At 44.0% G+C, this 24,224-nt stretch overlaps 1 protein-coding gene across 2 annotated transcripts in view; it reads right to left on the reverse strand.

Moving 5' to 3' along the window:
* Window positions 1-6,613: 6,613 nt before the first annotated feature.
* Window positions 6,614-24,224, reverse strand: part of SLC39A14 (solute carrier family 39 member 14) — a 62,842-nt gene continuing 45,231 nt past the window's right edge. For both annotated transcript variants that reach the window (XM_067470619.1, XM_067470620.1), the window contains exons 5-9: window positions 21,685-21,807; window positions 16,418-16,600; window positions 13,501-13,708; window positions 11,586-11,770; window positions 6,614-8,444 (exon numbers count right to left, since the gene is read on the reverse strand). In XM_067470619.1, coding sequence (XP_067326720.1) covers window positions 8,298-8,444; window positions 11,586-11,770; window positions 13,501-13,708; window positions 16,418-16,600; window positions 21,685-21,807 — 846 coding nt within the window. In that variant the 3' untranslated portion in view covers window positions 6,614-8,297. The remainder of the gene's footprint in view (window positions 8,445-11,585; window positions 11,771-13,500; window positions 13,709-16,417; window positions 16,601-21,684; window positions 21,808-24,224) is intronic.

Raw genomic sequence — 24,224 nt, forward strand, 5'->3', positions numbered from 1 at the left:
TAGAACTTTTATATACCAGTCTTCTCACCTCCGGAGAGGGACTCAGGCCAGTTTACAACAAGATTCATGAACAGTAGTTTAAAAACATCACACCCCATAACATACTAATACATAAAATACATTAAAAAGCAGTCATATAATTACATGAGGCCAAGTCGTCAAAGAGAAATCACAATTCATTATTCATTACCATCTGTCCGCGTGGTCAAAAGTTATTGTTGAAACATTCCCACCTAGCTCCAACAGACAAGACTCCTTTGTCCCACCCTGGTCATTCCACAGATATATAAACCCATTTTCCTACTTCCAACAGACCTCGCTACCTCTGAGGATGCTTGCCATAGATGCAGGCAAAACGTCAGGAGAGAATGCCTCTAGAGACCATGGCCATATAGTCCGAAAAAACCTACAACAACCCAGAGAGGAAACAATCAGGGACAGCTAATCACCTCTCAACAAAAGTTTGCTCCAGGCACTGCCAGGCCATTATATGCTAATCAAGGTGGTCAGTTGAAACATTCACACCTGGCTCCAGCAGACAAGAGTCCTTTGTCCCAGCCTGGACATTATTCCACAGATATATAAACTCATTTTCCTACTTCCAACAGACCTCACTCCCTCTGAGGATGCTTGCCATAGATGCAGGCGAAACGTCAGGAGAGAATGCCTCTAGAACATGGCCATAAAGCCCGGAAAAACCTACAACAACCCAGTGATTCCGGCCATGAAAGCCTCCGACAATACATTGCTTCCATATACTTTTCTAGTGTCAGACTCGACTGAGAAATCCTTGGTCTCAAAAATCGACATAACTTGGTGAACATACTGAATAAGAGATTGAGGTCTTATCCAATAAAAAAAATTTGGATTGATCTCCAACTGACTTGTAACCCAAATGATTTGGCTGCGTCAGTATTGCGAAAGAGCTATTTTACTGGCCAGAGAGTCACCACCTGCTACTATTTCTGGGAAAATTCTATTATTACTCTTAACATCTGAATGAGAGAAAAAATACCTCACCAAGTCCAAAACACACTGTAAAACTTGAACTCCCCTTTTCAGTTCCATTCTTTTCAGAAGCAAAGAATTACCTTCGTTTTGGTATATTTATCAGCATGCCAACCATGAGAGCAGCCATAGAAATGCCACCAAAACCTTAGCATGAGAGTTTCATAATTTATGCCGGACCCTCAAGCAGGTAAAAGCCAAAAATGTTTTCCTGTCATTGACATGAATGTACTTAAGGTGCTTTAGAATGATAATGGGCTGGCAATGGAAAGATCAGGGTAATCGTTGAATGCAACAGAGTTGATCGATTTTAACAAACATCAACTGATTCCAGCCAAGAACCAAAAATGAGATTGACATGCAAGTCTATTGCAAAATGCTAAGACTATTTGTTCAAAAATGGTTACTTGGGTCATCGTAGAGAATCAAACATTAAAATTTCTACTATATACAACCATAATTCTACTCATTCTAGTAACGATTTTAGTGCAATTGTTCTAGTATAAATGAATACTTGCAAGGGTTCTCTAAGGGCAGTGTGGCCTTTAATAATGCAATTTGCTGGGGAAACTCATATCACTCCCTCAGGGCCCTTCCATGTAGTTCCAGAGTCGGGGGGGGGGGGCTTCTCGGTGGTGGCCCCCTGACTCTGGAACTCACTTCCCAGGGACATTAGACATGCCCCAATGTTGGCAGTTTTTAGAAGGAGCCTGAAAACGTGGTTGTTCCAGTGTGCCTTCCCAGAATAAGGAAATACTCTCAGCAATAGGTCCTCACAATGCACTTTACTACTGACTCCCTCATTTCTCTCCGAAAAATCAAATCCTAGTTATATTTTACCTTGTTCATGTCAGCATATTTTCAATTTTAATCCATTACATTTGGCCCGGCCATTTTTAAAATTGTTTATGTCACTATGGATTGTTTTTTGTTTATGTGATTTATAAGACTTGTAATTTATTGTTTATTGATGTTGTGTTTATTGATGTTTTGTTTGATGTGCTGTGGGCTTGGCCTCATGTAAGCCGCACTGAGTCCCTTGGGGAGGTGGTAGCAGGGTACAAATAAAGTATTATTATTATTATTATTATTATTATTATTATTAAGGTTAGGGAAAGCTTCATCTCTTTTACTACTTTTAATCCCAGTTTGAAACTGTAAACAATCATTTGGTTGTGGATGCTGCTGGTTTCCCCCCCAGGTTTGTAGTTTTTCGGTATCCTGACCTGTCTCCTGAACTCTTGGACCTTGAATCTCTGGACTGGCTATTGATTACGGTATAGACTCTTGATCCTTGAACTCTCAGTGCCTGACTACTGAACTGAACCTTTTGACTATGACAGTGGTTCTCAACCTGGGGTCCTGTCCCCAGATGTTTTTGGCCGTCAACTCCCAGAAATCCCAACAGCAGGTAAACTGGCTGGGATTTCTGGGAGTTGTAGGCCAAAAACATCTGGGGACAGGACCCCAGGTTGAGAACCACTGGACTATGGGGTTCTCCCAAACCTGCATCGTCATTTGCTACCAGTATTTGTTTTATATTCTTCAGCTAAGTGCTATCTTTATTATGTTTTATATTTGGACTATGGAAACTGTCAGACAGTAAGTGCTGCTTTAATTAAACAGTGTGACAGAAGCTGGGTGTTTGTTTTGGTTCACCTCTGCCTGCAGACTGGCAGAGCCCTGGCATCGGGACAGAAGGGAAGAGCTGTTATTTGGGCTTGTCACCTCACCAGCATGTCTTAGGATATCTGTGATGGACGTAGGATCTAGCTCTCCTTCACTGCCTTCCTCAGAAGAACACAGCAGAGGAATCTGACCATTTTCTGCATCACAAAGCGATTTGAGGGAAAGGGATGAGAGCAAATGACAACATGAATTCCTTGGTTGCTGTGAGTTTTCCAGGCTGTATGGTCATGTTCCGGAGGCATTCTCTCCTGATGTAGCCCAGTGATTCTGGACCTGAAAGCCTTTGACAGAAGGCAAGCATCCTGAGCTCTGAGGATCACCTGGGAAGGAATCCCACTGGAGCATTGCAGCGCACCCAAATACCTGGAAGGAGTCACTCTGGACCGTGCTCTGACCTACAAAAAGCATGGCCTGAACATCAAGCAAAAGGTGGGTGCTAGAAACAATATCATACGAAAGCTGACTGGCACAACCTGGGGATCACAACCAGACACAGTGAAGACATCTGCCCTTGCACTGTGCTACTCTGCTGCTGAATATGCATGCCCAGTGTGGAACACATCTCACCACGCTAAAACAGTGGATGTGGCTCTTAATGAGACATCCCGCATTATCACGGGGTGTCTGCACCCTACACCACTGGAGAAATGACACTGCTTAGCCAGTATTGCACCATCTGACATCCGCCGGGAAGTAGCAGCCAATAGTAAAAGGACCAAGGCAGAGACATCTCCAGCTCATCCCTTGTTTGGATATCAGCCAGCATGCCAATGACTTAAATCAAGAAATAGTTTTCTAAGATCTACAGAGACACTCACTGGAATACCCCAGCAAGCAAGAGTCCAAAAGTGGCAGGCTCAAACCCAGAACTTGATAATAAATGAGAGACTCCCCCCTGGGCACACAGAAGACTGGGTGACTTGGAAGGTGCTGAACAGACTGCGCTCTGGCACCACGAGATGCAGAGCCAACCTCAAGAAATGGGCCACAAAGTGGAGTCCACGACATGCGAGTGGGGAGGAGACCACCTACTGCAATGCACCCTGAGCCCTGCCACATGATGCACAAGGGAAGACCTCCTTTCGGCAACACCAGAGGCACTCCAAGGGGACAGAGGCTGCTCAAAGTACATTTAATCCACTACCAAACTTGCAAACTTTGTGTTTTTGTCTGTCTGTTTGTTTGTTTTGTTCTGTTAGAAATGTAATACAATTGATTGGTTGCCCCTGACATGATAAATAAATAAATCTCACAGAAGTTGTGAGGATACATGCCATAGATGTGACCTCACAACCTCTGAGGATGCCTGCCATAGATATGGCTGAAACGTTAGGAGAGAATGCTTCTGGAACATGGCCATACAGCCCGGAAAACTCGCAGTAGCCCAGTGATTCTGGACGTGAAAGCCTTTGACAAAACATTCATTCCCTTCTCCACCAGGACAGTTATTTGGAGACAGACAGACATTGAATTCACAAGAGACAGACTGACAGAGAACGAAAGGTATCTCCTCAGTTTTCCTCAGAGAACTGGGCATCCTTTTGTTGAGAAAGGACAAAACCCACAAATTCTTAAAAAGAGAATATGTGAAGTGGAACATCGGCTATGCAACCAAATTGGCTTTGATATTATCAATATGATAATACTCTAGTTCACCTAGTGACTCGTGAGAAACGTAACCCTACAACACGTCCCCCTGAGACAAACCGGCCTCTGCGTTTGGTCTTAGCTTAACTCCAAGGAATCCTCCTCAACTCAATACACAATGCACAGCTTGTTCTCTCCCGCCTGCCAGCCAGGTCGGCAGTCAGATTCAACCACGTTCATCTTGAAAAGACGGCGTTCACTCTCAGGCATTTGATTCTTTTGAAAGAAGACAAAATAAATTAAAAGTACTCCAAAAACATGAGAAGAGGAAGCTAAGAAGGGTTTATATCTATTTTGTACGTCCCTCCAAACATGTAGGATATTTGGGTTGCTGTGAGTTTTCCGGGCTGTGTGGCCATATTCCAGAAGCATTCTCTCCTGACGTTTTGCCCACATCTATGGTAGGCATCGTCAGAGCTTGTGAGGTCTGTTGGAAACTAGGCAAGTGGAGTTTATATATCTGTGGAATGATGTCCAGGGTGGGAGAAAAGAACTCTTGTCTGTTGGAGGCAAGTGTGAATGTTGCAATTGGCCACCTTGATTAGCATTGAATGGCCTTGCAGCTTCAAGGCTTGGCTACTTCCTGCCTGGTGGAATCCTTTGTTGGGTGGTGTTAGCTGGCCCTGATTGTTTCCTGTCTGGATTTCCCGTTTTCTGAGTGTTGTTCTTTATTTACTGCCCTGATTTTGGAGTTTTGTGATACTGGTAATCAGATTTTGTACATTCTCATGGTTTCCTCCTTTCTGTTGAAATTGTCCACATGCTTCTTGTGGATTTCAATGGCTTCTCTGTATAGCCTGACATGGTGGTTGTGAAAGTGGTCCAGCATTTTTGTGTTCCTAAATAATATGCTGTGTTCAGGTTGGTTCATTAAGGTTTCACAATGTATTGCTATGTAATATAGCGGAGTCATGCACTGCTAATGGGCTTCTATTGGAAATGCTGAGTCATGCATTAACTGTATATAGGGAACCATTTGGGGAATGTGTTCTGGCCTAGTCCAGGTGATTGTGAATGATGCAATCCTGGGTTTGAGTTAAGTCAAAGAGTTGGGAACCAATCAGAGATTGCTATGTGTAAATGTACAGAATTGTATATAAGGAAGTCATGTACAGTGTATTCTCTCTCTCTTTGCGCTGTGATGCTGTTTGCCGAAGGCTCTCTGTAACTGATTAAAAGAACCTGTCTGCTAAGACAAGATATAACCGTGTGCTGTGGTAAGTCTGTAGTGTGATCTAGATTGGAGGGGAAAACAATAGAAAAAGTGACAATAGCCGGGCATGTGCTCAAGTGTCTGTAAAAGGCTCCAGAGTGACTGCAGGCTGTGGAAGCAGTTGACTGAAAATACTGTGCAGAAAGAAGCTACTGGAAAGCACTGAAGTTGTGCAACTGATCTGCTGCTAAATTGTGAGATAAAGCGCGACAACTCTGCTATGGCTGACTTCTCTAGTTGAGTTAGTCTGCAGTGCTGGGCCACGCTCACAACCACCATGTCAGACTACACAGAGAAGCAATTGAAATCCACAAGAAGCATGTGGACAATTTCAACAGAAAGGAAGAAAACATGAAAATGAACAAAATCTGGCTCCCAGTATTTTAAAAAAACTCTACAATCAGGACAGTAAATAAAGAAGAACACTAAAAAACTGGAATTCCAGACAAGAAACAATCAGGACCAGCTAATCACCTCCCAACAAAGGATTCCCCCAGGTAGTGAGCAGCCAGACCTTGAAGCTGCAAGGCCACTCAATGCTAATCAAGATGGCTAATTGCAACATTCACACCTTCCTCAAATAGACAAGAGTTCTTTCTCCCACCCTGGACATCATTCCACAGATATATGAAGCCCACTTGCCTAATTTCCAACAGACCTCCCAATCTCTGAGGATTCTTGCCATTGCTGTGGGTGGAATGTCAGGAGAGAATGCTTCTGGAACATGTCCATACAGCTCGGAAAACACACCGAAACCCAGTGATTCTGGCCATGAAAGTCTTCAACAACACTTGTAGGATATTTGTAGTGATTCATCTTCTTTTGTCCCAAATTTTGCAAGTATAGCTGCCACCTGGTTTTAAAAAAACCCCTTAGGTCAATTAAATCTCTTATACAACCAACAAAAATAGATGATATTTGTCTGGTCAAACTATTGGGAAAATGGATTGTTTGTGTTTAGATTATGCAAATAAATTGTAGGAATCTTTCTACTTTTTTCCTCCAAAAAGCTATCTCCCACCCACAGTTTGTGTGTGTGTGTGTATTTAAAAAAAATTAGTTTGTGGACCATTCAATTCACTTTTTAAAATGCTTTTAAATTCAACTAGGGAATCACCTAATCCGTATAAAACTCTTATTATCACAATTCAGCAATTTACTGGGAAGGGAAGGAAGAGCTCCCTTCTTTCAAATCGACTTTCAAAAGGGATCTGCACATTACGTTCAGACCAAAATGGATGGCAGAATTCAAATGTCTCTAGTTGACAACAAGGAAGCAGGATGCTTTTCTCTTCCTAGAGTCTAGCACAGGTATGGGAAAACTTGGGCTCTCCAGGTGTTTTGGACTCCAACTCCCACCATTCCTACCAGCCTCAGGCCCCTTCCTTTTCTCACTCAGCCACTTCTCACACCAGACCTACTCATACCGAGGCCTTTCACCCTCTGATGCCTTCTCACACTGAGGGCTCTCTCAGACTGATGCCTCTCTCACACTGAGGCCTACTCATACAGAGGCCTTTCGCCCTCTGATGCCTTCTCACACTGAGGGCTCTCTCAGAATGATGCCTCTTCTCACACTGACACCTACTCATACTGAGGCCTTTCGCCCTCTGACACCATCTCAGATTGAGGGCTCTCTCAGACTGATGCCTCTTCTCACACTGACACCTACTCATACTGAGGCCTTTCGCCCTCTGATGCCTTCTCACACTGAGGGCTTTCTCAGAATGATGCCTGTCTCACATTGAGGCCTACTCATACCGAGGCCTTTCGCCCTCTGATGCCTTCTCACACTGAGGGCTCTCCCAGACTGATGCCTCTCTCACACTGAGGCCTACTCATACCGAGGCCTTTCGCCCTCTGATGCCTTTTCACACTGAGAACTCTCTCAGACTGATGCCTCTCTCACACCGAGGCCTTTCGCCCTCTTGACACCTTCTCACACTGAGGGCTCTCTCAGACTGATGCCTCTCTCACACTGAGGCCTATTCATACTGAGGCCTTTTGCCCTCTGACGCCTTCTCACACTGAGGGCTCTCTCAGACTGATGCCTCTTCTCACACTGACACCTACTCATACTGAGGCCTTTCGCCCTCTGATGCCTCTCTCACACTGAGGCCTACTCATACTGAGGCCTTTCGCCCTCTGACGCCTTCTCATACTGAGGGCTCTCTCAGACTGATGCCTCTCTCACACTGAGGCCTACTCATACTGAGGCCTTTTGCCCTCTGACGCCTTCTCACACTGAGGACTTTCCCAGACTGATGCCTCTCTCACACTGAGGCCTATTCATACCGAGGCCTTTCGCCCCCTGACGCCTTCTCACACTGAGGGCTCTCTCAGACTGATGCCTCTTCTCACACTGAGGCCTACTCATACTGAAGCCTACTAACACACTGGGGCCCTGAAGCTTAAGCGGCTGAGGGGGGAAAGAAATGGGCCTGAGGCTGTAAGGAATGGTGGGAGTTGGGGTCCAAAACACCTGGAGGGCCCAAGTTTGCCCATGCCCGGTCTAGCAGAAGATGTTGGCGAAAGGGAGGAAGCAAGGGATTGTGGCTACACAAGGAAATGGGTCTTTAGGTCACTTGATCCTATATTAAGGAGTTTCACCAGCCACTGAAGTTCATCCGATGAGAAGTTTCTGAAGCAGGTTTCAATAAACGTCACCTTTCCTGTAATCCCTGGAAGAAGAAGAAAAACCCGCTGTGCTTCACACAGTCCACGTGCCTGCGGTGGGCCCCTATCCGATCTGGATCTGTCCTGAGTACATGGTGAGGAGGACCATAATGGCGAATCCCGTGAGCAGCCCCGCGTTCTGGATAGCAAAAGCGATCAAAGCGCTGCCGCTCCGCTCGTCCTCCCGACTCACTTCGTTCATCTCGGGGAACTTATTGAGGAAAGGAAGACACGGCATCAGCAACTCCCAACACCCTTCCCAACCCAAACATTTGTAACAACAGCTCAACAAACCACTATCTAGGTCATAGTAGTTTAAGATACACCGGGGAGGCCCTGCTCTTGGTCTGGTGGGGATGAGGGACAGGGCCTTCTTGGTGGTGACCCCCCCCCCGGCTTTCCTCCCTCCTTTCCTTTAGGAAAAAAACCCGAAACCATGGTTTTGTAGCCAGGCCTTTGGCTAGCACTATCCTAGTTATATTTTACCTTGTTCACGTCAGCATATTTTCAATTTTAATCTATTACATTTGGCCCGGCCATTTTTAAAATTGTATGTCACGACTGATTGTTTTTTGTTTATGTGATTTATATGATTTGTATTTTATTGATTGTTTATTGATCTTGTGTTTATTGATGTTTTGTTTGATGTTCTTTGGGCTTGGCCTCATGTAAGCCGCACCGAGACCCTTGGGGAGATGGTAGCAGGGCACAATTATTATTATTATTAATTATTATTATTATTATTATTATTATTAGCAGGCGTAACGGCACTTTGGACATTGAACTGGACCTTATGATTGGTATAATAATGTAAACAGCTAAATAATTGTATCACTAATGTTATTGCTTTAATCTATTGTGTATTTATGGTTTCATATTGTTGTTATATTGTGATATTTGCAGACTATCCTACTTGGACAACAAGGTCCAAGTAAGGAATTATTATTAACTACATTTCTATACCGCTTTTCTCACCCCTGGGGGGGACTCAAAGCGGTTTACAATAAAATAAATGGCAAGTTCAATGCCTCACATATATATATATAATAGGGCTGGGCGGTTTCGTTTCGTTAATTCGTAATTCGTTAATAATTCGTTAATTTTTTCAATTACAAAACGATAACGAACCATTCTGGAGCAATTATTAAAAAAAACGAATTTTCAAAAACGTTTTGTAAATGCTTCGTATTTCGATATTGTATTCGTTTCGTTATTGTTTTGAGGTCGTTTCGTTATTATTTCCGCATGTCTGGGCCAGTTTTATGGTTTAATTAGTGAAAAAAAATTATAATATCACACCAACAGTCAACAACAGAGGGAGAGGGAAGCTTCAGAAGGTTTTGGAGGTTTTTTAGCGTATTTCGCGGTCGCGTCCGCCATTAACGAATCGATTCGTTATTGTTTCGGAAATCGATTCGTTAAATTTTTACCATTTACGAAATTTTGTAAATATCGAACTTTTTAAAAGGAAGTCAACGTCAGACCTACATCAATCATGCACCCCCCTTTCCCCCACAATGTCCTTTTCAATTTTCCTTTTCTACACCTGGTGCACTTTTTATCTTCAACAGCCACCAAACAGCATTTTCCCCCACTCTTTCCCCTCTATACTATTATCCTCCCCCCTTTATGCTATCTCTGGTCCCCCCCCCTCTTATATTTACCCACTCAGATATTTTATGTTTTCTTTTTAATGAAAATTAATAAAGATTATTTTAAACCAAAAGGAAAATTTTGTAATTATTTTAAATATCGAAACAAAAAAAAAAACCCAAATACAAATCGATTTTAGAAACAAATTTTTCCGTTGTTACCCAGGCCTAATATATAAATATCACATATCTAAATCAATAGCATATAACTGTTAAAACTATTAAAACATCAAACATAGACATAAGCATGAAACATATTATTGCTGCAATTAACAAAAAGTTAATGAGACATGCCGCATTATCACGGGGTGCCTGCGCCCGACACCACTGGAGAAATTACACTGCTTAGCTGGTATTGCACCACCTGACATCCGCTGAGGAATAGCAGCCAATAGTGGAAGGACCAAGGCAGAGACATCTCCAGCTCATCCTCTGTTTGGGTATCAGCCAGCACGTCAATGACTTAAATCCAGACATAGTTTTCTTAGATCTACACTGACCACCTGCTGCAATGCACCCTGATCCCTGCCACATGATGCACAAGGGAGGACCTTTTTACGGCAACACCAGAGGCACTCCAAGTGGCCAGAGACTGGTCAAACGACATTTAATCAACTACCAAACTCACAAATTTTGTGTTTTGTCTGTTTGTTTGTTTGTTTTGTTCTGTTAGAAATGTAATACAATTGACTGGTTGCCCTGACACGACAAATAAATAATAAAAAGTACTCCAAAGGTTAAGAATCCATCTATTAGGTTAAAAGAAAATTATATGGAGATGGTATACCAACTGGTTAAACAACATCAGAGGGATAGTAAGCAAAGTAACCTCTGCGGGAGATGTGGCATGGAAAAAAAGGGACATGTTTCCATTTATGGTGGGAATGCCCCCAATTGAAGAGTTTTTGGAACGATATATTTCTCGAAATAGGAACAATATAGAACTAAAGATCACCCCGGAGGAGGGGTTAGCATTACTAATGGATGCCACTAACTTGAATTTAGAAATGGAACAGAAAGAATTGGTGATTATTTTCCTCACCGTGACAAGAATGATAGTGGCAAGGGATTGGAAAATTATTTATTTATTTATTACGGGTTCTTATACCCCGCCCTTCTCACCCCGGAGGGGACTCAGGGCGGCTTACAAAAGCAAGGCACCATTTGATGCCCGCGTCACAAAACAATCAATACAAAATTATTACAATTTCATAGTTAACAACAATTCATCCACTATACCAATAAAATCAATAAAATCGATAAAATCCCCATACAAACCCTAATCATCCTCCCACATGGTCAGCGTTCTCTAACTCATAGATCTCATTTTCAATTCCACTTCTTCCATCCTGCTGATCGTATTCATCTGATTTAATTGCCAGATTGCCCGAAGGCCTGGTCCCAAAGCCACGTCTTCACCCTCCTCCTAAAGGAGAGGAGGGATGATGATGTCCTGATTTCCCCCGGGAGTGAGTTCCACAGGTGAGGGGCCACCACTGAGAAGGCCCTGCTCCTCGTCCCCACCAGCCTCACTTGTGACAGTGGTGGGGTCGAGAGCAGTGCCTCCCCAGCTGATCTCAAACTCCGGGGTGGGAATTAAAGGGAGATACAAGAGCCTTGTGTGGAAAGTTTCACTCTCAGAGAGAGGTCATGCCTTTGCCCAGCCCTCAGTGCCAACCATCTCAGCCCCTGCCACTTACCATGTCAGCCAGTGCAATGTAGAGAAACATCCCGCCTGCGAGAGCAAAAATCCAGTTTGCGGAGAAGTGACTTCCAGCCAGAATTCCGAAGCCTAACCCCAGGTAGCAGCAGCAGGCGGAAATGAAGTTGAAGAAGAGCGCTTGCTGGATGGTCATCCCCGCGTTCAGCAAAATGACAAAGTCGCCTACAAGAGAAAGGGGACACAAATCAGAAAAAGGAGAAAGCACCCTTGTGACAACTCACATTTTTGGTTCAGCAGTTAAACTCCATGAAGGACACCTGATAGAACTGGATTTCACTACAGTGCCAGAGGAGTGTCCATGTCCAATGAGGCACATAGCACAAACATTCAGACAAAGGGGAAACAACACAAAATAATACGATCTCTTGACAGACCTAGAAATGAAACTCTGCTCCCCCAAGTCCAATTAAGACAGTGTTTCTCAACCTGGGGGTCAGGACCCCTGGGGGGGGGGTTGTGAGGGGGTTTCAGAGGGGTCACCAAAGACCATCAGAAAACACATATTTCCGATGGTCTGAGGAGCCCCTTTGGCAGAGAAGGATGAAGATCTCTCCGCCTGTCCTTCTCTTCCTTTTTGGAAACAGACAGCAAATCCTCCCATCAAAAGCCCTCCTCCACTGTGATTGGCAGGCCTCTCAGCCAACGGGAGGGCTGTTTCTGAGATTCCAAGCGGGAAGGGGAGAGCAGGCGTGCTCCGCACATGGCAGCATGGTGCGCATGTGTGGATGAGGGGGAGTGCGCAAGACTGGAGGAAGGCTCGCACCAGTGAGTTCCTTCAAGAAATGAGGGTTCTGTGTGGGAAGTTTGGCCCAATTCCATCATTGGTGGAGTTCAGAATGCTCTTTGATTGTAAGTGAACTATAAATCCCAGTAACTACAACTCCCAAATGTCAAGGTCTATTTCCCCCAAACTCCACCAGTGTTCACATGTGGGCATCTTGAGTATCTGGGCCTAGTTTGAGTCCACAATACTCTTCTGGATGTAGGTGAACTACAACTCCAAAACTCAAGATCAATGCCAGCAAACCCTTCCAGTATTTTCTGTTGGTCAAGGGAGTTCTGTGTGCCAAGTTTGGTCCAATTCCACTTTTGGTGGAGTTCAGAGTATTCTTTGATTATAGGTGAAGTATAAATCCCAGCAACTATAACTTCCAAACGACAAAATCAATCCCACCTCCCCCAACCCCACCAGTATTCAAATTTGGGCATATTGGGTATTTGTGCCAAATCTGGTCCAGTGAATGAAAACACATCCTGCATATCGGATATTTACATGATGATTAACAAGAGTAGCAAAATGACACTTATGAAGTAGCAACAGAAATAATGTGATAGTTGGGGGTCACCAACACATGAGGTATTAATGCCCCTTGGTATTAAAGGTCGTGGCATTAGGAAGGTGGAGAAACACTGTATTAAAACACAGCATTAGTCAGAAATATCACTGACCACTCTAATAATCTTGACTGTTCAACTAAAAAATCCTTTCTGCCTCAACTTTCAGGGTAAACACTTCTATCCTCTGATCATGTTCCTCTTTGTTGTTGTTGTTGTTGTGTATCTGTCTAACATACAGCAACACTACTGTGAATCTATCACTGGGTTTTCTTGGCTAGATTGGTTCAGAGAGGGGTGGCCCTTACCTTCCTTTGAGGCTGAGAGAGTGAAACTAATGGGTTTCTATTCAAACACCGGTTTCTCGAGTTATAGTTCAGTGCTCAGTCTATTACACCTTTGCACCTAAATAAGTATTCCAGATCTGAAAACTCGAATGCCGACTTCTGTCCTGAAGATCTCAAGGAGCCACGCTGAATTCCAGTGGAGAAACAATTCCAGAAGAAATGGGAGGAAGTGAAGGGAAGGGTGAGACAGTTACCTGAAGGCCCACTTACCTAACTCATGAGGAAACTCTTCGCAGAGAATGGCAACGGAAGTGCTGATCCCCTGAAAGACTGACACGGTGAAGGAGGCACCAATGGCCAGACCGTCAATGAAATTATGAAGGCCGTCGCTCAGAGTGATCATCCAGGCCAAGGTCCCAATATCAGAGTATCGCACTCCTTTCAACCAATAGCATGTGCTCTGTGATGCCTGGAGATCCTGAAATGCGTATGATAAAGGAAGACACAAGGCAAGGGGTTAGCACTTGAACTAAGGCAGCCCTCCTCCATCTAGCCGTGAGAACCAACTTGTTGTACTCCAAGGCTGAGAAGCACCTCTGCACTTGACACACACACCAGTCCAAGGTAAAATAGGTTTACTGAAGAATCGATAGAAAGCAGTTCAGAAAAATAGTATCTGTTGCAACTCAGGGTAGTTTTCACCTTGCCCCAGACACCACCACACCAAAGCTGTAGGTTTTGTAGGTTATTGAGAAAAAGGCAAAGTCAAAACAGAGCATACAAAATGCATAAAATCCATAGGCAGGTCAAAGGCTTCAATGCAAAGACACAGTTCCCAAGATCCAAAGGCAAAAATATGAAGCATAATCCTTTAGTAATGTTCAAACTAGAGTACATAGAACATAGTTGAAAACAAGGCCCAAATCCCAGACTCAGGAAGCCAGAAGCGTGCTGCTAAAAGCCAAAGATAATCCACAGAAGTTTGCATGAGAAGAGCTACATTGAACTGACAGCCCCTGCTTGTCAGCTACAAGGCTAAATACCCTTTGCAGACATGAACGCATTGCGTTGACCCTTGGCCTCCTTGGCTTCTCGCTTGCTGGTCAAGCGAGAGCTTCTCCAGAGCCTTAATTGCAGACGATCTTGCCTGCTCATTAATTCATTATCTTCAAGGCTATGCAACCCCTTATCTTGGTCCAGCTGGACCGGATCACTGTGGGAAGGCAAAGACGTCTCCACCTGGCCGTGTGGGAATTCACTCTCGTTATCAGTCTCGCTAACATTCTTTTCCCCTGGAAATTGATTGACTCTTTCTCCTTCAGGAGCCCCACCGTCAGGCCTGTCTGAAGCATGTGCAGAAATCTGTAACCCATCATCCTCATCCTGTAGGAATTCTGGCTCACAGAGCTCAGCTTCAGACTCAGAGTCCAGCTGAGCCACAACAGTATCAGAAATCCAAGTCCAAAAATCAGAGATAATTCACAGAAAACAAGGTACACAAGTAGCATCCGAAAACTAGGAATACAAGAGGAAACTAAATCTATATGCGAGTACATAAAAATGTAATGTTCGTTTGTTGGATTAACATAACTCAAAAACCACTGGACAAACTGACACCAAATTTGGACACAAGACACCTCTCAGGCCAACGAGTGACCATCACTCTTAAAAACACTGAAAAACACAACAGAAGAGACTTAAAAAGCTAAAAAAACAAAAATTACATTACAACACATGCGCAAAATTACATATATACACAAACATGCATATGCACACAGACATATACACACACAAAACACATATACACAGACTGGGCCACAACAACGCGTGGCAAGGGATGGCTAGTTAAATCTATATAAATAACAATGTAATGTTCGTTTGTGGGATTAACATAACTCAAAAACCACTGGGTGAATTGACACCAAAATTGAACACAAGACACCTCTCAGGACAACAAGTGACCATCACTCATAAAAACACTGAAAAACACAGCGGAAGAGACTTAAAAAGCAAAAAAAAAAAAAAACCATTACAACACATAAGCAAAACCACACATATATACGCAAACACACATATACACAAAAAACACATATACACAGACTGGGCCACAGCAACGCATGGCAGGTGACGGCTAGTCCATAATATACAGTAAGTATTCAGGAACAGGCCTCAACATTTGGAAACATGAAACAGGAAGAAACAGAAAACATGAACATGGCATTAAAAATCCTTTGAATCGACAGGAGTTCTATCCTCAATCTCCAACGTTGCTTCCACTGACCAAAGATTCTGTTGGCCTAGCTAATATAGATCGAAAACCATGCCTTTTCCTTTGGGAAACTGATAAAAGACATTCTCGCTAACAAGCGACCTGACTTTTGGGCTTTCTCATGTGAAACTCTATGTTGATGAAACAAAAATCTTCTATCTAATTGCTCATTAGCCTGTCCACCTGGACTTTGTCATCTTCTGAGCTCTGTTCTGTTGGAATGTGGCCTTCAAACAGAGACCGCTCATTTCCAGACTCCAGCTGCTCCTGCTGACTTTCCTGTTGACTTGCAGATCCAGAATCTAGGTTCTTGTGGGATTTTTTCAGGCTATAGGGCCATGTTCTAGAGGCATTTCTCCTGACGTTTCGCCTGCATCTATGGCAAGCATCCTCAGAGGTAGTGAGGATGCTTGCCATAGATGCAGGCGAAATGTCAGGAGAGAATGCCTCTAGAACATGGCCCTATAGCCCGAAAAACCCCACAAGAACCTAGTGATTCCAGCCATGAAAGCCTTCGACAATACATTGAAGACCCAGAATCCCTTGTGTCAACAGGCTGACTAACAGGCCCAGAATCCCCAGCGAGATAAAGCGAAGGCACTATAGCACAACTTCTTCTTCTGATTCTGTGTTCTAGAATGTGTCACATCTCCTCACTATCTAAAATACAGCAAATCTTACCTAATTCATAGTAGAATACGTAAGCCTGCAGCGTAAATCAAACCATGCTTTGTTATGTCTCCAAATGCAAAAGGTTAGACAAGGTCCACTCCCCTTTTTTTGCAATCAAAGCAGACTAAAATGCACCCGGAGAGCTGGAATATGGGCCAAATGTCCTCTAAAGTTTACTTTTTCCCAGCTTTCCCTTCAGCAAACATTGACACAATGAACTCGTAGGCCGACTTTCTCCCCACTGACCTGAACAGACAAGGAGCTAACCATTTTCTCATCGACAGATGGGTTCTTGCATTCCAGATCGCTGTTCTTGTTAGGGATCATGTGATCCAGGTCCCCATTCTGAAGTTTCTCGGTGACCCCTTCCTCCTGGTCCTTCTTGGAAGGGAGGGTCTCTGTGCTGTAGTGGCTGTGGCCGTGGTGGTGCTGGGAAGAAGAAAAACCGTTTCAGCAGCTGATCCCTCAACCCATCTGCTTATAACTCTCAATGCAAGCCATGCATCTCCTTATGCTAATTTTTACCAGCTGCTCACCTAGCGGCAACAAACAATGCCAAGCTTTATTTATTTATTTATTTATTTATTATTTACTTTGCTTCTATACGGCTGTATCTCAAGCCCGAAGGCGACTCACGGCGGTTCACAAACAGTAAAAACAGTAGAAACAGCAGTGGTTCCATACAACATATAACAATTGACTTAACACATTATCCATAAATTACCAATAAGCAATTACAATGCACAATTATCACAAAAAACAACCGTACCCAATCTTCTCATCATCCAAGCGTAGTCCAGGTTCGTCGTCCATTGTTCCATTCCTATGTTCCATTACCAGATTACACAAACATCCAGGTCTTCACCTTTTTGCGGAATACCATTAGAGATGGTGCTAGTCTAATGTCCGTAGGAAGGGCGTTCCACAGCCGAGGAGCCACCACCGAGAAGGCCCTATCTCTCGTCCCCGCCAGCCGAGCTTGAGAAGCAGGCGGGATCGAGAGCAGGGTCTCCCCGGAAGATCTCAAAGTCCTGGTGGGTTCATAGGCAGAGATGCAGTCAGATAGGTATCTTGGGCCGGAACCGTTTAGGGCTTTAAAGGCCAACGCCAGCACTTTGAATTCAGCCCGGTAGCAGATTGGTAGCCAGTGGAGTTGGCGCAACAGGGGGGTTGTATGCTCCCTGCGCTCCGCTCCTGTTAAAATCATGCCTGCCGAGCGTTGGACTAGTTGGAGCTTCCGAGCTGTCTTCAAAGGCAACCCCACGTAGAGAGCGTTGCAGTAGTCTAAACGGGATGTAACCAGAGCGTGGACTACCGTGGTTCTTCAATCACAGTAACTCTGGTCAGAAATATTAACTAGGTATTTTTAATTACAAAAATGTGAGTCAAGCACTAGAAGGGTTAAATGGATGCAATGGCTCAGCAAAAGCTGCAGTTCAATATAAGCAGGTGCGCCTGTAGTTTAGTAGTCCTCAGTCTGTGAGAGGTCTCTGTGGGAGAAAGCCTCAGTTCGCCTCAGTGTGAGAAAGGCTACAGCCTGAGAAAGTGTTAGCAGGCCTCAGTAAGATGTAGGCCTCAGTGGGAGAAAGGTCACAGCCTGAGAGAATCCTTAGTGTTAGCAGGCCTCAGTAAGAGGTAGGCCTCAGTGGGAGAAAGGCCTCAGCCTGAGAGAGTCCTTAGTGTTAGCAGGCCTCAGTAAGATGTAGGCCTCAGTGGGAGAAAGGCCTCAGCCTGAGAAAGCCCTTAGTGTTAGCAGGCCTCAGTAGTTGGCCTCAGTGGGAGAAAGGCCTCAGCCTGAGAGAGCCCTTAGTGTTAGCAGGCCTCAGTAAGATGTAGGCCTCAGTGGGAGAAAGGCCTCAGCCTGAGAGAGCCCTTAGTGTTAGCAGACCTCAGTAAGATGTTGGCCTCAGTGGGAGAAAGGCCTCAGCCTGAGGGAGCCCTTAGTGTTAGCAGGCCTCAGTAAGAGGTAGGCCTCAGTGGGAGGAAGGCCTCAGCCTGAGAGAGCCCTTAGTGTTAGCAGGCCTCAGTAAGATGTAGGCCTCAGTGGGAGAAAGGCCTCAGCCTGAGAGAGCCCTTAGTGTTAGCAGGCCTCAGTAAGAGGTAGGTCTCACTGGGAGAAAGGCCTCAGCCTGAGAGAGCCCTTAGTGTTAGCAGGCCTCAGTGTGAGAAAGGCCACAGCCTGAGAGAGCCCTTAGTGTTAGCAGGCCTCAGTGTGAGAAAGGCCACAGCTTGAGAGAGCCCTTAGTGTTAGCAGGCCTCAGTAAGATGTAGGCCTCAGTGGGAGAAAGGCCTCAGCCTGAGAGAGCCCTTAGTGTTAGCAGGCCTCAGTAAGATGTAGGCCTCAGTGGGAGAAAGGCCTCAGCCTGAGAGAGCCCTTAGTGTTAGCTGGCCTCAGTAAGATGTAGGCCTCGGTGGGAGAAAGGCCTCAGCCTGAGAGAGCCCTTAGTGTTAGCAGGCCTCAGTAAGAGGTAGGCCTCAGTGGGAGAAAGGCCTCAGTGTGTGTGAGAAGCTTTGGTGAGAAAATCCCCAAGTTGAAGGCCATCATGTGTGAAGGCCGCTGTGTGTAAAAAGCTACTGTGCGAAGCTCCTGTGTAACTTCAGTGTGAGAAGAGGCTCTGTGAGAACAAAGCTGGTTATCTGCATGAGAAAGAAGCCTAGCATGGAAGCAAAGAAAGAACTTTATTTTTGTTATGGAAACCTTGTTTCCATATTATTTTGTACAACCATATTATTTTGCTATAAAGAAAAGCCTCCTATGGAGGAGATAACGTTGTGTGTTTGTGTTCTTTTTATCACGTTGGGCTAGTGCTGCTGATAAGTTACTCTGCTGTGCATTTATGAGGAGGGTATTTTGTTAATAAGCCCACTCGCCCAACAACTCTGTCAACACAACATCGATCTCCCAAGTCATGCAATCTCTCAGTTAACAACTGTCTTAATAGGGAAATTCTGGGATGTTGCACTCCCAGTCCACAAAATACCATTCCAATTGGTGCTCCAGTTATCTAATCTTTTCAAGGACTGTAAAAATGTCTCTATACCAAGCACTTGGTACATTGTGTTTGGATGCAGTTTCATAAGTCTTCATCTGTGTGTACATTGGAATCCATAACCATATCCATATTCACGAGTCATTTCTCTTTGCAAAATCCTTGTGGACTGTTCCATACAGTATCTGTTCACAGGGTTTGCTCAGCTGCTTTACTCTTTTTTAAAAATCCAAGGTCTACTTTTGTTTTTAATCTCTTATCGGCACCGAATGTTTCAAAGGAATCAAGCTAGACATTCAAATTAGTGCATTTAGTGCACACCCACACTCATGCACAACACCCTGCTCTCTAGGCACAGGAAGGGAGCTTGTGGTAAGGAAATTCCCCTTAATTAAATATATGCAGGAAAAGGCAAGAAATTGTGAAGGAATGGATTCTCCCTTAACAGTGTTGACCTGGTGGCACCAAATGCTGCACACATTTTATTTATTTATTTATAATTCAAACTTCTATGCGGCCACTCCCCTGGGGCTCGGAGCGGCTTACAAGAATGGCTAAAATCTAACACAATTTAAAAGCAATTTAAAACAATTTAAAAACAGCAATATCAAAGATCAAAGGCCAGTCGAAACACGTATGTCCTACAAGCCCTGCGGAAAGCTGGAAAGTCCCGCAAGGCACGGACTTCAGGTGGCAGAGTGTTCCAGAGTGATGGTGCCACTACTGTGAAGGCTCTGCGCCTGGTTGCTGTGAGACGCAAGGTCTTGACACTGGGAATTTCCAATAGATCCTGGTCCTCAGAACGGGGGGATCTCTGGGGTTGGGAGGGGGTGAGGCGGTCCCTCAGGTCCATCGGCCCCAGACCATGCAAGGCCTTCAAGGTGAGGACCATCCCTTTGAAAGTGATCTGGTGCTCAATGGGTAACCAATGCAGCTGCAGGAAGATTGGTAGTCCTTCAGTCACATTTGCTCCACAGTTAAGCTCTTCATAGTTATAATTCTTTTTTTAGACTAGATCTGTAGTTTCTGCCATTGCATATAAGGCCCCCCAGACTTAAGGTTGCCTCTTGCATTTATTGTATATACTCGAGTATAAGCCTAGTTTTTCAGCCCTTACCTATAACACATTCACACCTTTGGTTCCTCAGGCCAATAATTCTGAGGTGGTGGCGGCTAATACTACCAAGAACATTCGGTCACTTGTATATATAACATAGGGTCAGCCTTAATTTCGCTATACTGGAGGGAAAATAAGCTGCCAGCTTTTTTGAGAGAGAGAGGAGAGAAGTGTCTTGAGATCAGACAGGGAGAGAAGTGTTTTGACAAGGGAGAGAGAAGGAAGGGATTTTTGAGAAGAGGAAGCTAGATAGAGCAGGGATCTGACAGAAAGGGAAGAGCTTTTAGTGAGACTTAAGTTTAGGGAATAAGCTGAGACAAAGGCTAGGATTTTTACTGTGTTGTTAGGGCCAGTAAAAGAAAGATTTGTCTCCTTATACTAGGGACAGTATAGGGGAGCTTATTGCCCTGTGCAGACAGGAGTCTGTTCTCAACTGATACTGTGTCTAAAGATAGAACAGTATGTTTAAGGAGTCTCACAGTTGTTAAAAGCTTTTCTGTCAGGGAAACCATTTGTTTAAGTAACCAAGTTTCTGCAACTGAATCACGCTTCTGTACCACTCATTTCTATGAGTTGTTGTTAGTATAAAGTCCAATAAACTCTCTCTAGTTAACTTTTAACTGGTGTATGCCTCAATCTATCCATTTCCTCAGAACTCACTCTGTCAAACCCATTTTAAAGTCCAGTCATCCAGTGAGGAAGCAATAGAAGAATCGAGAGCTCAGACACCCCTTACCTATAACACATTCACACCTTTGGTTCCTCAGGCCAATAATTCTGAGGTGGTGGCGGCTAATACTACCAAGAACATTCGGTCACTTGTATATATAACATAGGGTCAGCCTTAATTTCGCTATACTGGAGGCAGAGGTGGGATTGATTGTTTGTCCCCCCTGCCTAGATATCCTTTAACTTCGTTATATCTGACATTTCCCAAAGGCTAATAATAATAATAATAATAATAATAATAATAATAATACTTTATTTATACCCCGCTACCATCTCCCCAAGGGACTCGGTGTGGCTTACATGAGGCCGAGCCCACAGCACATCAACAGTAAAAGCAATAAGAAAACAATCAATACAACAGTTAAAATAAACCTCATAAACAAAAGTAAACAATGAACAGTAACAATAACAACAAGCATTAAAAACCTATGGCTGAGCCAAATGCAATAATTTAAAAATTTAAATTTATTAGGGCTTTTCTACAAAAGATGAAGAACAGCACAGCCGTCTCAATAGATAACTTGCAGATAATGTCATGAAATGTTTCTGGATATATTCTATGATACAGGGAGTCAAAGGGAAAAGAAAGGAAAATGAACTGTGTACGTATAGTAGACCCTCAGCCAGTGATTTGTGACATGGGTTACCTGAGGAGAAAGGAGTCTGCCTTGCCTCACCTGGTCTTTCTGTTTCAGAAGCATCTTCAGTATCTTCTCTGTGAAAAAGAAGAGATAAAAGCCCCCAAACACGACGGCGGATTTGGAGACGTAATAGTCTTCCTGGGGATTGAATCCAAACGCCTGTAGAGGAGCAGCAGAAAAGGGTCTGTGAAACACATCGTGACAGAACTGCAAACTGACAATGTCTAGGCTGCTTCCCTTCCCAATTTCTCATAATCTGGGAAGAAGCAAAAGCACCTGCAATATTGGAAATAGACCTCTCATTTCACTTATACAGATATTTCCAGAGGTTGGCTAATGGCCCTGTGTACATGTTATTATAGCAATAATATCCCTTTATGTCCCACTCCGGAGTCTAAGATCTTCTGGGGAGGCCCTGCTCTCGACCCCACCTCTATCACAAGTGAGGTTGGCGGGGACGAGGAGCAGGGCCTTCTCGGTGGTGGCCCCCCTTCTGTGGAATTCGCTCCCCGGGGAAATTAGATCAGCAACATCACTCCTTTCCTTCAGGAAAAAATTGAAAACATGGATTTGGGACCAGGCATTCGGACAATCGTGCAGATAAAGAAAGGACTTTGAGAATGGCCAGGAAATGACTAATGGAATGGAATTTGGAACTCTGAAAGATGAACGCTGAGCATGTGAATAGTTTTTATATGATGTGAAGTATATTGATTGTTATGATTGTTTTAACTGTGATAACTATGGTTTTGTACACTATGTATAATTTTTGTATAGGCATCGAATTGTGCCTTTTGTAAGCCGCCCTGAGTCCCCCCTCGGGGGTTGAGAAGGGCGGGGTAAAAGTACCCGAAATAAATAAATAAATAAATAGACTTAAGTCGGGAGTAAAGTACAGGTAAAGGTTGACCACGATGGTTCAAGAGGACTTGGGAGTCCTCTTAGACTCATCGCTGAGCCTGGATCTCATCGCTGAGTTGGATTGGGGCTTTTGCACAATTGAAACTTGTGTGCCAGCTGCACCCGTACCTTGGGAAGTCAGACTTTGCCACGGTGGTCCATGCTCTCGTTACATCCAAGATAGACTACTGCAACACATTCTACATGGGGCTGCCAATATTATTATTATTATATTGGAGGGAGCAAGCTTCCTTTCTGCTTCCTTGGAGACTAGGACACAAGGGAACAATGGCTTCAAACTACAAGAGAGGAGATTCCATCTGAACACGAGGAAGAACTTCCTGACTGTGGGAGCCGTTCAGCAGTGGAACTCTCTGCCCCGGAGTGTGGTGGAGGCTCCTTCTTTGGAAGCTTTTAAACAGAGGCTGGATGGCCATCTGTCAGGGGTGATTTGAATGCAATATTCCTGCTTCTTGGCAGGATGGGGTTGGACTGGATGATGGCCCACCAGGTCTCTTCCAACTCTAGGATTCTAGGATTCTATTATTATTATTATTATTATTATTATTATTATTATTATTAGCTGTCCCCTGCCACGTGTCGTTGTGGCTCAGTCTGTATATATGTATTTTTTGTGTGTATATATGTATATATGTGTGTATATGTGTAAATATGTTGTTTTGCGCATACATTGTAATGTTTTTTGCTTTTTTAGTCTCTTCTGCTGTGTTTTTCAGTGTTTTTATGAGTGATGGTCACTTGTTGCTGGCCTGATATATATATATTGTCCATATTTGGTGTCTATTCGTCCAGTGGTTTTTGATTTATGTTAATCATGAATACACAGACAGTATTTTATTTATTTTTATAGGATGTCTTTAGCAGTGTTTCTATACTTTTTTAATGCCACAACCCCTTAATGCAGTTCCTCATGTTGTGGTATCCCCCAACCATAATACTATTTTCATTGCTCCTTCATAACTGTAATTTTGCTCCTGTTCTGAATCATCATGTAAATTTCTGACGTGCAAGATGTATTTATGTTGAAAGTCTTCAACAATACATTGTATTTCTGTTGTTATAAATTGAACATAATTAAAGCATACTGATTAATCACAAAAACAATAAGTTTGGGGAGTATGGACAACGGATGATGGGGTTTGGAGTACCTTCAAGTGATACAGCTCAGACTTCCACAGACCACTAAGACCCCCACGAATGACAGATCTGAACCAAACTTGGCCCACCGAACCTTCATGACCAGCAGAAAATACTGGAGGGGTTTGGGAGGAATCCACAGTAATAGGATCCTAGTGTTGCAAGATACCTCCAAGGGCAATCCAGTCCACCCTCCCTCTGCCATAAGGGAAAAACACAATCCTAGCACACCTTGAATTGGGACCGGAATATAAACAGTAGCCAATGGAGCTTCTTAAACAAGGGGGTTGACCGCTCCCTGTAATTCGCACCAGTTAGTAGTCTGGCTGCCACTCGTTGGACCAAATGGAATTTATTTCCAGGCCGTCTTCAAGGGCAGCCCCATGTAGAGCACATTGCAATAGTCCAATCTAGAGGTAACTAAGGCGTGGACCACCGTGGCCAAATCCGACTCTGGAACTCATTACTTGGAGAGATCAAGAAAGCCCCTACCCTAGAAACCTTTAAAAAGAACCTTA

Source organism: Anolis sagrei, chromosome 7, assembly GCF_037176765.1.
Source record: "Anolis sagrei isolate rAnoSag1 chromosome 7, rAnoSag1.mat, whole genome shotgun sequence".
NCBI classification, from domain to species: Eukaryota; Metazoa; Chordata; class Lepidosauria; order Squamata; family Dactyloidae; genus Anolis; species Anolis sagrei.